The sequence below is a fragment of the Gadus chalcogrammus genome, chromosome 9, assembly GCF_026213295.1.
Source record: "Gadus chalcogrammus isolate NIFS_2021 chromosome 9, NIFS_Gcha_1.0, whole genome shotgun sequence".
In the NCBI taxonomy this organism is placed as follows: domain Eukaryota; kingdom Metazoa; phylum Chordata; class Actinopteri; order Gadiformes; family Gadidae; genus Gadus; species Gadus chalcogrammus.
Window position 1 is genome coordinate 16,190,211 of NC_079420.1, and position 15,557 is coordinate 16,205,767.

Sequence of the window (15,557 nt, forward strand, 5' to 3'; positions counted from 1 at the left end):
GACGGTTCTCTCGGTACTTTGAGTTCTCGCGATATTATTCTACCAAGTCCGCTTTTAAAACCCAAACAAATGGTCTTCGGCAAGTTTTTGGAGGAAAAAAACAAAAAGGGGTAGTCAGTCCTCATTGACTAATTCAGCAATTGCATATGGGATTATAGACTGCAACATACATATTTTCCTTGGAATGTAACTCGAAGAGGTAATCCACACTCTCTCGTATGTATGTGTTGGCTAGCGCTAGCCGACGTAGCTCTGTAGGCTGTCTTTAGTTTATATAACATTACTGTTAGTCTTGTTTGTCATAACGTTACGTTTCAAGATTTAACTTAACTTTAATTTGCTGTTTATTGTTTCCAGGGTTGATCGTTGCTATGACTGGTGTGTTGCCTCTCAAAATAGTGTCTAAAAAGCTCAATATCGCCCATGCTCATTTCTGAACATAAGTTTCTGCTAATATTTTAAAACCCATCAATGTTATGATCTGCAGACGGTGGGAACGGGGCTTTTCGTTTTTTTTTTTTGTATTTTACTTGTCTAATTTTGTATCTCTAACCGGACACTGAATGTATATTCGCTACCATAGTGGGCTGAATCGAATGGCCTGTTGGTGACATCAAAAATGCGAATGTTATACCAGCTTTACCGTGTGTTATATTCCCAATGCAAGAGCAGGAAAACATCGGTGATCTGCCCACTAGATTCGTTATACTGTCAGGGGAACTGACAGTGTGTGAATGTAGCAGATGTTTTGAAGCATAATCCTCTCCATGCCTTATCTGGCTTCCCGATAATCATCAAGCTTGTTTAGAGAATAGCTTGGCCGAAGTGGTCCACTTAAAACAACTTGGAACCTGAACATTGAATTTGAGGGAAAAAATGCCGCGGTTAACCCAGGTTAAACGACTTTAATCGGGTTTGAACGTGACAGGGATGACCTGTTTGTATTGCCCTGCCGGCTGGAGAAACGATGGTGTAACAGTCCCCTAGTGTCGCAACGACGCCATTGCCCTGGCTCGTGCAATAGTAGTACTATAATAATATAGTAATAATAGTAAGTTCCTGCAATACCGGAGGCAGAAGATTAGGCAGGTATTAGGTAAGGATGGTTGGGTTTTAAATATTATACTAGGGATGGTTAAGTTAGAATTGTTAGGTTAGAAATGATTGGGTTGTCAGAGATTGTTATGTTTAGGTATTAGGTTAGAGATGGTTATAGTTAATGCAAGTTAACGTATTTTAAAATATAGATAAGGGTAACTGGTTGTGTTTCATCAAGTTTTAATGAACCACTTCGATTTTTCGCCATCCATGGTAAAATAAACGAAATAAATAAATAAATAAAGCAGTCTTTGAGTGGGGTCCTGAAATGGCAGCCTTCGGTATGTAAGAACGTACTAGTCGGCTCGTGTGGGGTTTCAATGTTTGTCTCTTAGGTTAAATGTACAAATGGACCCTGCATTGCTGAAGGAAAAATAGGAAAGTTAGTATAACGTTTCGGTCTCCGATAAGGAAAGGTAAAACGTATAGATGCTGGAGTGAGACCAGTGTCTCACTCAGTGCTATTTGCGGACGAAAAATAGGTATGATCTGAAAGAAAAAAATGGCCACATCAACCATATAATTTGCAGAGGCACAATGCAATCGGAAGAAGGAGAATAAGGTATCTGTCAATGAGCTATATCATTTGCAGACGGCCAATGAGGTCGGGCACTCTACGTCAGCGGATGTGCTCAGTTCGTGCATGCATGCATGCCCACATTGCCCCGCCGAGCACGCGGCCATTCATATTTGAAGGTACCAGTGACTCTGAATGGCAAGGGGCGCCCTCTCTTTTTTTCACGCCTCCTTGTATATTTTTTGTTGTCAGAATCGGAGACCAGCCTTTGCAGTTGAGGATGCGTAGGAACAGCGAATGAGTTTGGCACAATGGAGTCTGTGAAATAATGCAGAAGTTGGCAAGTAATGAGCGAGGATGCTGAACCTGCTGGCAAGCCCGCTTTGTTCGGAGGAGCACAAGCCTTCTGCGCCGCTGTCATTCCGCAGCTCGTCCCCTGCTGCTTTGTCTTTAGTTTGCCCGGTGATCCTGACTGGTAGGTGGATGACATGCCGCTCTGTACATCGTGTTTTTATTGTCATGTGTTAAGCATTTAGGATCATTACAAGGCTCCTTCACTACCTATGTTTGAACTTGAATTATATATTCAAATTCAAATGACAACGATGGCTGTGGTAATTGTATCTTCGTTGACAATATATTTGGATTTGAGCTGCACCTTTCTTTCGGTTCAACGCTAGCAGTGTCAGCAGTATAAATATTGAATGGGACCCTTTACTTTCACTGGCACTGCTCACGACCAGTGCTTAAAATAGACTTGGAGCGACATATTTCTTTGCCTGATTTTGCCTAGTGGCTTAATATTGGGTTTTATACATTACACCTGTCGTAGGTCGGCCCGGCAGCGAGGTAAAATGTAAAAACATGATGTATCTTTTTTTTTTGTCCTGAAAAATCTCGCTATCGGTGTTTTTGCAACACCTTTTGCAGGATGAGCATTCCCCTACCTCCTTTGTTCTTTCTATGACCGATGGAAGAGCACCCGAGTTCCTGGCAAGCTGCAGGACGCAGCATATGCTATACGATCCGCATTCGGATAGGACAATGAGCGAGTTATTGATATGTCATAACTAGAATCACTTGCCCTACTCATTTTGTGTGTGTGTGCGTGTGCGTGTGCGTGTGTGTGTGCTGCTATGGTGACCCTAATCTTCAAGGACACCACCAGTTTGCACAATGGACATCTGGCACTATGATGTGGGCACAGACTATGAAGTGGGCACACGGTTGGGGGGAAGATAGAAAAAAAGATTTTCTATAGGTTATCAACAATTGGGTGGCCAAGTGACTGAGTCATTTGCATTTGTTGGTTAAAGACTGCAGCAGATCTTTATTTTTTCTTTGTTTGCCCAGTTCAGTGTATCTAATTCTAGCAGACATGTCATATAATACCCGATGTTAATCTGGGGGTTGGGCTAGGAGTGTTCGTCTTCGATGTTGGACCTTGATGGGTGTGCTTCTGCAGCTAAAAACGTAAATCACGATAATTTACTGTTGTTTTTTTCAAAATACAGTAAGATCCATCCTGAAAGGTTGCAACCTGAAAGATTGGATCCACACATTAAGTTAGTAAGCCAGCTATGCATGACTTACTTTGAAACACTATGAAAGGTATAGTGTATCTGGACAGTGAGTTGCACAAAGCAATTCAAGGTGGTTTGCATTTATATCAAGTTCGCATTTCTTACTGTATGGTTGTAAAAAGCAAACCAGACTTTGTCTCGTTAATTCAAGACGCGTTACCAAAAATACACTGAAAGCGAATTTTTGTAGATATGATTTGATTTATGCAGGCACGTGTTAACCTAGAACCGATGAGCAATTGATTCATATTGATCTTTCATGATTTGATGGTGAGAGGGATGGGCTTAATTACATGATTGTGTGTTTTACTGTGCCATTTTCCAGTTCATGTCGACATTGTTTGGATTCATGTCTATCCCTGTTGTTGCGAAACGGGTGCCTGTGGAAGATTTAATCGAAGAAGGCAAAGATAGTCCTGGCCACTATCTGAGTATGCTCATTAGGTGCTCCATCTTCATTTGGTGTAAAAACCACATAAAAGCATGGATCACCTTTACTCGCTCCAGAGTTTCCGTCACGTACTGGTTATGGTACTCCAATGGGCATCATCACATTTACAGCCGACCCCGGATAAGCGGATGAAGATGAGTTGAGATGAGGTACCTTGCAGCAGGTACAGATGTAGAAGTCAGTCTCTCAGGCCCCCATGTGCTGACAAGGCAGCACCGGTTACTGTCCTGCTCAGAGGTCTCTTAACCAGTCAGGAGGCGAAGCTGCACCAGGCCTCCTATCAACACAGGATATTCAATTCCTTCCTGGTTGTATGTTTGCGCAAATGCCTTCCTAAACACAGGCAAAAAACTCTTGAGAAATCTATTTCCTTACCACATATTTAAGTTGGTCATTCGTTGCATTGAGGCATTGGCATGGCGTGCATTCGTGTCTTTTTGTGCCAGTTGTTGGCCTGGGGGAGCAAAGACGAAGTGAACTGGTCTCCCGCTTGAGGCCGCCTCCACCAGTCCGTCACGCGCGACTGAACAGTAAAACTCCCCCCCCCCCCCCCCCCCCTCTCTCTCCACAGTGAGCAGCATCGTGGCTCGTCCGTTCCGGACCATCCCGACCCACAGCAGCATCCCGCCAGCGGCATGAGTGCGTACGGAGCGGGCGCGTCCGCGTTCGGTGCGGCCGGCGGTGGCGGCGGCGGCGCTGCCGATCACTACAGGGAGCACCAGCGGCGGCGCTCCGGCGACCGCTCCCGGGACTCCTCCCACGAGCGCGGAGAGTGCCAGCTCACGCCCTGCATCAGGAACGTCACCTCGCCGACGCGGCAGCACGGTGAGGGGCAGCGGGACGCATCAGTCCGTTGTGGTTTAGCCATTACACCTGTGTGGGATTTAGTGAAGGGCATGAAGCATCGGGACGTGTTGCACAAGGAGGAGGCAGGCTGCAGACAATGGGGGTTGAGGTTTGACCCAAGAACCTTTTTCGGGCGGGAGTTGAACACTGAGTACTACTGCTGGACACCTGCGAATTACCAGGGATGGAAGATACTCTAACTCAGAGATGAGACCTCGGGGGGTGGAGCTTGCAGAAAGACTGCGAAAAGGGTGTGTAAAAAAAGAGGCTTGCAGACTATGGCAGGATTTAATAGCGGGTGCACGCTGGCCGATATATCGATAACTTGATATGAGACCCGATATAGTTTTTAGTTTATGGATATCGTAACATGACTTTCCCTTGTTTTAATGGCTGAATTACGGAAAAGCGATGTTGGTTTCTGAACTCACCAGAGTTGGAAAATACATCATTTGCCTTATCCAACTTGGTCATTAAGTCCACATGGCCTAAATTATTTATCAAAATCATTGTGTAAATATTTGTTGAAAACACAGATAGTCCTCCCTGCAGTATGGTCTCAGTATTGAGGTATTTGGTCAAAGATGCAGATATTTGATCCATTCCACAGAGCCCTGCCACCTACCCTCTCTCACATGTCGCCTCGTCTCCCTGGTCTCTTCCAGACCGCGAGCGCGGCGACGGGGGCTCCTCCTCGAGGTCGTCCAGCCCCCGGCCCCCCAGGGCCCAGCTGCCCTTCTCCCCCATCGGAGGAGCCCTGATGGGCGTGCTGCCCCACCCCAAACCCCTGGGCGTGTCCCTCGCCCACGGGCCCTGCGACATGATCTACGTGTACGACGTGGGCCCCAAGGAGGGTCCGCGCGGCGTGCTGCGAGCCGGAGAGAGGGTCACGCTCATCGTGGACAACACCCGATTCGTGGTGGACCCCGCCATCTTCACGGCCCAGCCCAACACCATGCTGGGCAGGTGAGGGTCCAGCGGGGGGGTCCAGCGTGACACCCAGTTTTTTCCTTTGTCCTTGCGTCTAAGGCCGTCGTGATCAGTTTAAGATTTGATGTGAACGCAGATGATCTCAGCAGAGATGATTATTGATAATTGATTGGTTTTGAATTATTTCTTGTTCCAATGTTGCAGGGACACGATAACACAAGCATTGATCTCTAACGTTTACTCCTTTTTCTATAGGATGTTTGGTTCTGGGCGAGATCACAACTTCACACGACCCAATGAGAAAGGAGAGTTTGAGGTTGCGGATGGAATCAGCTCCACAGTCTTCAGGGCTATACTGGTAAGAAGGAGGGCTTTGACCTCATTCCTTTTCACAAGGAATTTATTTGAATGTTTTCATACTTTTTGCTGTGCTTTATTTGTATTATGTATTGCCTCACTCTTTCTAGCTGTCTCACCCATTGCCTCCATGTATTTATTTTGTTATGGTTCCATGAGGTGTAGCACACATCATTCTGAATTGTGATTGGATGCTTGTTCCGTGAGACACACCCACTGTTCCTGAAACACCTCATTCCTTCTTTCCTTCCTTCCTCTGTTATTTTCTGATTTCAATGCTGTTGGAAGGGCAACATATCAAATCAAATGGGAATCAAACTGAGAATTATATTGTTGTGTACTCCAACAGAGAATGCGTATTGTCTGTAACAGACAATACTCCTTGTCTATTCCTGTTGTGAGGGAGCAAAATGTCAAGTGCTCATCTAGTGTCTTTTTGAGTGTTGACAGTGCAGTTTTTTCAATCTGGTTGCCTTGCCGCTGTTTCCACTACCAACTCGGCAGGGTTAGTGTTTGCCCCTTTTCTCCCTTTTCTTTTTTTTTTTGTTGAAGGTTGATGGTTGCAACAACATTGCGTAATATACCGATAGCTCCATTGATTTGAATGTCTTTCTTCTTTCGCTCGTGCATTCATATCTATATTCTGTGGTGTCAAGATCACGACTGTGGACTTGACTGAAGTGCACTGGCGAAGTGGACAAAACATACAGACATTGGCAGGCGTCTAATCCCAGGATAAGTCTTACCGTTTCGGCAGGGCTTGGCAATATAGCCACCTTTGGTGTTTTTCTGGAGACTCATCTGTTCGTTCAAGTCAGCTGGTTCAGGGGTAAGGACCCAAAAAATGTCCTTTGTACATGGCTGAATGTCTGCTTTCTGTTGGCATAACGGAGTAACGATCCTCACTGTAGGAATTGGATATTGCGAAACTCTGAATATTTAACGTGGAAATGTAATCCTAAAACTAATTCTGAGTGAAAGTGTTCCCAGTGGCCATTTCTGGTCTGTTCATGACGCAGCTGAAAAGTGTCAACAAGCTGCTCGCTGTCCAACAGCTGCTGGTAATAATTAGTGGTGGTACTAATAGCTCCATTTGAACATGTTGGCTCCTGGATCAGGTGCTACCTACAATTCTAACCGGGTCACCCGTCGTCTCAGCGAGGTTAACCCCTACAATGTAGTCACAGGAGGTGGCCCAACCCCATCTGAAACACTGGTTATTGTTTTCGTCCTTGTTAATTTTCTGAAATCTGTGCATGGTGCCACAATCTGGTTAGTGACCGATCTCACACGACCACATGTGTTCCACAATCATTATATTACCCTGGTTGTTTTGGGGTTTACCCGCAGCTTGTTTTGGGTTTCCAATTAATCTAGAATAGCAGTGGCAATAGATCAGCCAACCGGGATAGCGCTCCTAGGGAAGGAGAATCACCCCAATCAGTGGGCGTGTATAATAACCATGCTAGGAAGAAGAAGAACGGCTACCTGTTAATTTACTATGATGTGCGCGTACCGGGGATCAGTATTTAATACTGGTATGTGCCGTGTTTTCACAACGCTACGTAGGCAATGACGCAGATGATGCTATCACATGGTAGTCCTTACGCAGAGGTTTTATTCTGTAGTATAATCTAGCAGGAAGGGTTGAGGAGCAGGAGGCGTTTCAATTAAAGTTGTACATTTCGCAACGCAACATGTAAACAAGCCATACAGCATGGTCATAATGGAGAAACGGTTGCCGTATTGGCTTCCATTGGCTCGATTCACCATCGTGCTTGTCCCTGCTCTGTTCCCCTCCTCTCTCTGCATTCTCACTCAACCTCCACCCCCACCACACACTCTCTCTCCTCTTGCCCACTCACTCACTCTCGCTCTCTTTTATGTGTGTGTGTGTGTGTGTGTGTGTGTGTGTGTGTGTGTGTGTGTGTGTGTGTGTGTGTGTGTGTGTGTGTGTGTGTGTGTGTGTGTGTGTGTGTGTGTGTGTGTGTGTGTGCGTGCGTGCGTGCGTGCGTGCGTGCGTGCGTGCGTGCGTGCGTGCGTTCCGGCAGCGTTACTAATGGCGCTGTCTTTTTCTCTCTCCCGTGCGTGCGTGAACGACCTCGGTTCTCCCGCTCCGCCGCGTGGTGTTTCATGTTTTGCGTTGTGCGTGTGTGTGTGCGCGTGTGTGCGTGCCGTATGCCTGCGTCTGTGTGTGGGTCCGTGCGCCGGGCCAACATGGCAGGATTACTACAAGTCTGGGATAATCCGCTGCCCGGATGGCGTCTCCATTCCCGAGCTGAGGGAGGCGTGTGACTACCTCTGCATCTCCTTCAACTACAGCACCATCAAGTGCAGAGACCTCAGTGAGTACCGGCGAACAAAGTTGTTGCTCGGAGGACCCTTAGCCCACCCCCCCCCACCCACCCACCCACCCACCCAGCACGCTCATCATCGACACCGAAGGGATAGCATGTAGAGGCTCCGTGTTCACCATGTAGCGGGCTGAGATAAACACCGGGGTGAGTTGTTGTGGTTATGTAACACGTGTTTGTTGTTGACGGAATTAACACAGGCGTTAATTACTTTTCTAAGATGATAATGCTACGGAAGCGAGCAGCCGATAGTCACGATGGTGAATTATTCACTAGATGGTAAGCAGAGCTCAGAGGATACTGCGTGTGTGTGTTTAAACGCGCCTACATAGTGAAGTTATTTTTAGCTGTTTCAATCCTTCTGAAGAGATGATGCGGGGCAGGGCTCATCCCGCTACTGTGGTTTGAGTCCGAGACGAGGCAGACCGCGATCCCTGACGCCATTGTTTTCTTCGTACTGCTCTGTTACACAGTGCTTGTGTGTGTGTTTTTGTGTGTGTGTGTGTGTGTGTATGTGTGTGCGCGCAGCAGCCTGTTTGTTTCTGTGGCTCTACCAGTGGACAGGGGTGTAAGTAGGAGGAGGAGCTGTACCCTGCTAAGCTGTGTGTGTGTGTGTGTGTGTGTGTGTGCGTGTGTGTGTGTGTGTGTGTGCTAAGTAGGTCATGATTAGCTTTGAGAATTACTCTCTCCGCAGCAGAAGCTTGTTGACCCTAACAGTGTGTTGGTTTTCACTGGCAGATATTTTGGGCTATAAGTGTTTTTCTGCTTTTTTATATATATATATATTTGATTGTTCCCAATTCTTTGGTCCATTTCTGTCTTCGCCTCATATTAACACGTCTGTATAATTTTTTTTTCACATTCCCAATAAAACATTCCTCAAACAAGGAAGTTCACAGAAGTAGTACAAGTACTATGTTGTAGTAGTATGTGTTAAGTATACATTTGATCGGATGATGGAGGTTTAAACGTGGCTGAGGAAGCAAAGAATCAGCCGTAATCGCTGAATTCTCTGAAACCAAACAGAGAGCAGTGGTGTTGCAGCATTAGCCACCCTGCCTCTCTGAATGCCTCCTTCCATAAAGAAAAGATAACCGAACAACGTCCCAAGTTCAGCGTGCTTTTTATCGCCATCGCTAGGCTGGAGCAAATCAAGGCCCTGAAGTGCATCACAAGCCTTTTGCATGGAAACGTTCAAAGAACCGGCAGCATCGTCAATTCCTGGAACTCCCCCCGGCCCCTCCAGGGCCACCAACCACTAACAGCCGGTCTCTTATCCCCCCCCCCCCCCAGGCGCCCTGATGCACGAGCTGTCCAACGACGGGGCGCGGCGTCAGTTCGAGTGCTACCTGGAGGAGATGGTGCTGCCGCTGATGGTGGCCAGCGCTCAGAGCGGCGAGCGCGAGTGTCACGTGGTGGTGCTCACGGACGACGACGTGGTGGACTGGGACGAGGAGTACCCGCCCCAGATGGGAGAGGAGTACTCTCAGAGTGAGTGGGGCTTCCTGCTCGGTAGTGGCACTCCCCCCGGGAGGATAGACTTGCCCTACCAGGAGTTGACATTAGGAGAGTAGACGTTGTTGTGAAGCATCGTTCTGCTGATTGAATTACTGCCATCTTATATTGTGTGTGTGTGTGTGTGTGTGTGTGTGTGTGTGTGTGTGTGTGTGTGTGTGTGTGTGTGTGTGTGTGTGTGTGTGTGTGTGTGTGTGTGTGTGTGTGTGTGTGTGTGTGTGTGTGTGTGTGTGTGTGAAAGAATCACATTTTGCGTCCTGTGAGAGTAGACTCTTCTAGTAAAGGCGGAAATCCTTAATCTATGTCACCTTTTCACTGCACATTTTTAATTTGAAACCAAACTAAACCCCTCGCTCTTTATCATTTTGCTGTTTGGAGTGAAATCTAATTTACAAAAAGTGATGACTGCTGTAGAAAATAAGTTTATGATGCAGGTTTAAATAGTGCCATAAAAGCAAATTAAATTTTCATGGTCACACAATTATCCCCTCAAGCTTTTCCCTCAGCATGAAAGGAACAACATAAATCAAAATATCGCCAGAATAAAACGGTCACTATAAACCAACATACCCACTGGGTAGAAACAGCTGTTCAACAGAGAATGTGATGGATGATGTTTTAAAGAGTTGCCTCTCTTCCTGTGTTGTCACCAGTCATCTACAGCACCAAGCTGTACCGCTTCTTCAAGTACATCGAGAACCGCGATGTGGCCAAGTCTGTGCTCAAGGACAGGGGCCTGAAGAAGATCCGGCTGGGCATAGAAGGTGCCAACAAACGCACGCACACTGCTTCATTTATTCCTAGAAGCGACACTACAATCATGCTTAAAATTTTGCCATTCCCTTGCTACAGTGATGAACCTTTCATAGATATATTTACAGTGAATGGCTTCTTAAACTAAAATGATCCAGATCGGCCAGATGGTGGCACTATATGAAGAACGCTCATGTATTAATCTAGCCATGGTCATTGGACCGCATTTCCCCCTGGACTTGATTTTCTGAGATAGGTTTGGTCGAGCATAAAATCTGCCAAACCCTCCTATTAACCTTCCTATGAATCCATTGCAACAAACCTTCACCGTGTTCCCCTCCACACACCCAGCACCGAGCTCTGCTCAACAGATCAGCAGTCTGCTCTGTCTCCCCCTAAATAATATTGCCTTATCCAATTTATTGGATAGTCCCCAACGTAAAGGTGCTATACAAACAAAATGTACGAGATGATTATAGTTCCATTCGTGTCGGCACAAGATTTAAATGCTTGTATGTCTCTGAATATTTAATTTTTGCATACCATTTCATATTTATTTTTTGTCCAAGTCAAGTTATGCAATGTTTTCTAATTGCTCTCCCCCAGGCTACCCGACCTACAAGGAGAAGGTGAAGCGGCGGCCCGGGGGTCGCCCGGAGGTCATCTACAACTACGTCCAGCGGCCCTTCATCCGCATGTCCTGGGAGAAGGAGGAGGGCAAGAGCCGCCACGTGGACTTCCAGTGCGTCAAGTCCAAGTCCACCACCAACCTGGCGGCCGCGGCCGCCGACATCCCCCAGGACCAGCTGGTGGTCCTGCAGCCCTCCGGGCCCCCGGTGGACGAGCTGGACACCCTGCCGGGGCACCACCCCCCCCTGCCCCCACCGCTGCCCCCCCCGGGCTCTGAAAGCCTCTACCTCCACCAGCGGGTGCCGGGCCACGACGCGGTCTCGGTGGGCCTCCAGCCCCCGGCCTCGCTGCTCCAACCCGCCAGCCCAGAGGGCGGAGGAGCCGCGGCCGCCCACCCCCCGGTGCACGCTCACGACATGGGCAGCCACCACCACCACCAGCCCCCGGCTGCAGATGGCCCCGGCCTGCTGCCACACCCCCTGGCTAGCAGTAGCCAACAGCAGCAGCAACAACAACACAGCCCCAACCCCCCCTCTCAGTCGGCCTACCACTATGAGCCAGACCCTGACTCTCCGTCACCCTCTGCATGAAACGGACTACCCCCCCAACGACCACGCCCCACCCCCATGTCCCCCCATTGCGCCTGGCCATCGGCCCTTTTGCCTTCTCTTGCACACATGCGACCTCAAAGCAGAAAGACTGTTGAGAGGAATTAGCACTTGACACACGCCGCCGCCGACGGATCAAAGCACAGTACGCACATGGAAAACCCCCACCCTATGTTTTATTTGTGCCGACTTTTTTTACCGACCAAAGGAGATGTTTTTGGCAGCATTGTTTGTACGTCCACATCGGAAGGAGAAAGTTCCTCAGATTAGGATTCGATATTACCTGGGATATGCGTCTGCATGTAAGTAGTACTTCGGAATTAGGATGCTGTGATACTCTGGATATGCGTCTGCATGTCGGTAGATGGGGTGGATACGCAACACCGTACCTTACACTGAGGTGATCACTATGCTGTTCGACAGTTCGCTGAATGGGATGGTTCACTTTTCTATTCCAAGTTTTCGACACATGGCCACCCTTCTAGACGGCTTTGATTGGCCTACATCCCAGAAACTCATGTTGGCTTGTTTTCCAAATGCTTTTTTATGCTCACCCCAAGAGATAATGTAGTTATTTAATTCACTGAAACATAAATCAGCCTTATGTTTGGGGACATACAGACAGATACACACATTGTAGTAGTAAAATGCTGTTTACACCTGGGTCACAACAAGACTACCAATTAGTTCTCCATAGTGTCCCGTAGAACTCGGGAGCGCCTCAACATGGTGTGACGTATCTAGCTAGGATATCAACATGTTTCATTGTACTGACAAGCTGAGAGGGTATTGAGTATAATCCCTAGTTCCTAGACAGGTAAAAAGCCAAATTAATGTTTGTGGTGAAAAATTTGAAGCCATGTGCTCATGAAAGGAGCAAACAATATAGATGTGAATAATTTGCTGCTATCGTACTCATGAAATAAAATTAGTGATTCTATGTTTGATCCTTCTCTTAAAATAATAGCGTTCAAAAAAACAGTACACTAACTGGCTCAACGACAGAAACCTATTTTTATTTGAAAAATATTTGACAGCAGATACATTACACATCATACTTATATATATATATATATTTGCATAAAGTATACTCTCAACAAATTTAAAGATCTGATACATTACTGTGGGGTGGGAAAGAGGCAGTATATTAACAAGGGTAAATCTTGTTGGTTGTGTGTAGTGTGAAAGCATTGCGAGAGAACTGTTCAGAGACAAGGAGATACAGCATCACCAGCAAGTGTGTGAGGACGCCGGCAACAATCACCTTTTGAACATTATACATACCCCGTTCAAACTCCTTCAGTCAATACTTCTCTAACCTGGTTAAGAAGCAATTGTTGAAACACATTTTTGATTCAAGAATAAAACCACTTAAGTCTGTTCAGTTACATCGTTGCAAGGTGAAAAAGATGGTAATGATTTTTGTCCAACAAAAACTGTTTTTTGACCGGTACTTGTAGCATTGTATACCATTTATAAGAGGTAGAAAAACTGTACAATATTACAACAATATCGATTGAAATCAAATTAAGTGAAAACATTGAAATCATTTTATTCAATAACTCACTGGTTAAATTCACGTCATCTTGAAGTTAATATTTGAGTGACCTTTGAGGAAATTTGACATGGCAAATTTGTCCTTTTCTACCACCATGGATACCAATCTGATGAGACAGAAGTGAAAAAGGCATGCGGGTTTCATTTGACCCTAAATGGAGCTTCGGCCTCAGTCCTGTTCTATATGGGATGGATTCTAAGTGACTACCTTTGATAGTCATGCAGGGGGATTAGAACATAGAACATCGCTGAGTAGGAACATAGAGATTCTGATTTAACTCTAGATATTCTGAGCATATGGTTATATTGGCAAATACAAATCTACAATTTGAAAAGGGAACACAGAAATTAAGAAATATTTTCAGATGCTCATAAATGTCCCTTCTGATTTATGATTCTCGTGGGATTATAATTTACCAACAAATAAGATCACTAAAAGAGGTATCATGTTCAGGTTAAATTTTTTAACATTTTGACTAGTAATCTTAACTTCCAAATAAACACATTTTCAACCTGGCCAAGGCATACAAGCTGTTAGAAATTGCCTTTCATTTAAAAAAAACAACGTAATCAGTTAGGAAGAACAATCTGTTCCAAGGATGATCTCTTCATCCTTGTTCCCTTCCCACGAGAACAACTGTTAGGGATACTCAGTTTAGTAATACTTCTGTTGAATGAAGGTCTGTGTTCCAAAGGAGTGGCCCTTTTTTGACCCTGCTTATTATGACACATGTTGCTTAGTTTGTCTGACCAAAATAGTCCAAATCCTTTTCTTAAATGCACAGATACCCTGTTGTCAAGGGATGGCGTTGTTTAATACAAGCACAGTAAAAACCTTGACAGTAATGATGCAGGTTTTTGCCAGGTATGAAAATACAGCACTTTGGCAATTTACACAATGCCACTCATAACTCTGATATTGTATTTCCAATCGATCAGTATCCACCTTTCCTGTGTCACTTATTGACTCATTATAAGGGCTTCGCAAGAACAAAGTAGGTCATCTGGAAATAGTATTACTGACTAGCTTAGGATAGCATCAAGATAAAGAATACAACAGGTAGCATTAGGTAGGTAGTAGTTAATATGGCATCGGACTCCAAACAAACCTTGACAGTTTCATTGATAAAAACAAAACGGCAGCAGAGGGCTCTTGTTCCCGAGCCCTGGGGTCCTAGAGATCCGTCCTCAGTGCGGAGGCTCCTGTGGGGGGCGGGGGGGGGGTATGTGTGCTGCCCCTCTGACAGTCTGAAGAGGGGCCTTGCTCTTCGCCACAGCACTCTTCGGTCATATCCCGCTAACCTTCATAGGAGGAGGCCGTTCTGGACATCTGGTGGAGTCGATACGGTTTTCTTTCTTTTCGTGAAGCTACGTGTTCAAGAAAAACTCCCTTTTTGCGCCGTCTATGGAGGGGCTGTTGTCCTGCATGTGACGGTACACACCAGATGAGAGCAGGGGGGGGCGGCACGTGGCGATGCCCCCGTCAGACCCACCCTCTGGACACACGTACGTAGGGGTGGGGAGGGGGGAGGGGCAGCAGGTAGCACAGGTAGAACCCCTGCCCCACCCCTACACACAAACACATAAACACAGGTGGGTCTCACAAAGGCCAGGGCAAGTCGCTAAAGTCTACTGGTCCTCCCAGGCCGGCATCGGCCTCCAGAAGGGACATGATGACCGCCATGGCCGCCTCATCGTTGCTGGGGCTACTGGAGCCTGGCTCGTCCATGATGTCGATGCTCAGGTGGGAGTTGTCGCCTGATGAGACCACAACAAACACACACACACACACACACACACACCAAACCATTATAAGAGGGGCTCCCTTGTTTTAATGTAGTTTACAGTGGCAATGATGTCGGTCATTACATGATTCAGCTCGGGACTCAATTGTTTGGACGCTAGCGCCTCTCGGTGTATCATAAGTGTGTCCACTGAACATTGGGGGAGACGCGCTTGATTAGCGCTTGCAGCCCTCCTAGTTTCCCTGCCATTGCCTGAGCCCCAGCTGTGCAGATCCCCACACAGTGCTCCCGTTTCAGATCAGCATCTATCAAGAAATAGTCAATGATTTTGAACAACTTGTCTGCAGTTGCTCTGGTAGTTACACGTTTGCAGAAAAGCAATTAGTGAGTCTCCAAAGGGGGTCTTAACTTGTTCGGCCTCATACTGTCAGAAGCCAATATTTGGAGACACACAACCCACTGCGGTCTCTCTTCATTATCCACCGTTGTACTGGTGAAACCGAGGGTGAGATATGCCTCATCATATTTTCTTGTCTTTCTTTTCAGTAGTCGAGTCATTTGGTGTGGATTCACCTTCTGCTTTACGTTCACCTGGCAGTACTTTCACAAACCT

The 15,557-nt window shown here is 46.5% G+C and overlaps 2 protein-coding genes across 6 annotated transcripts in view; one reads left to right on the forward strand and one right to left on the reverse strand.

The window, feature by feature from the left end:
* On the forward strand, nucleotides 1-14,354 carry btbd10a (BTB (POZ) domain containing 10a). Of its 2 annotated transcripts, none has more exons than XM_056598032.1 (8): nucleotides 1-199; nucleotides 4,221-4,474; nucleotides 5,161-5,461; nucleotides 5,681-5,783; nucleotides 8,007-8,127; nucleotides 9,430-9,627; nucleotides 10,305-10,415; nucleotides 11,011-14,352. In XM_056598032.1, exons 2-8 carry the CDS (start codon nucleotides 4,285-4,287, stop codon nucleotides 11,622-11,624), a joined length of 1,638 nt encoding a protein of 545 aa, XP_056454007.1. In that variant the 5' UTR covers nucleotides 1-199; nucleotides 4,221-4,284; the 3' UTR covers nucleotides 11,625-14,352. The 2 variants fall into 2 exon arrangements, with proteins under 2 accessions (XP_056454007.1, XP_056454006.1); XM_056598031.1 differs by lacking the exon at nucleotides 1-199 and adding an exon at nucleotides 208-2,090 and having other exon boundaries at nucleotides 11,011-14,354.
* The window catches only part of bmal1a (basic helix-loop-helix ARNT like 1a), a 16,265-nt gene continuing 13,291 nt past the window's right edge, over nucleotides 12,584-15,557 (reverse strand). For 3 of the 4 annotated variants that reach the window (XM_056598028.1, XM_056598026.1, XM_056598027.1), the window contains one exon: nucleotides 12,585-14,957. In XM_056598028.1, the coding sequence (XP_056454003.1) occupies nucleotides 14,800-14,957 (158 nt within the window). In that variant the 3' untranslated portion in view covers nucleotides 12,585-14,799. Of the gene's footprint in view, nucleotides 14,958-15,557 lie in introns of all 4 variants that reach the window. The other variant, XM_056598029.1, reaches the window with a different exon arrangement.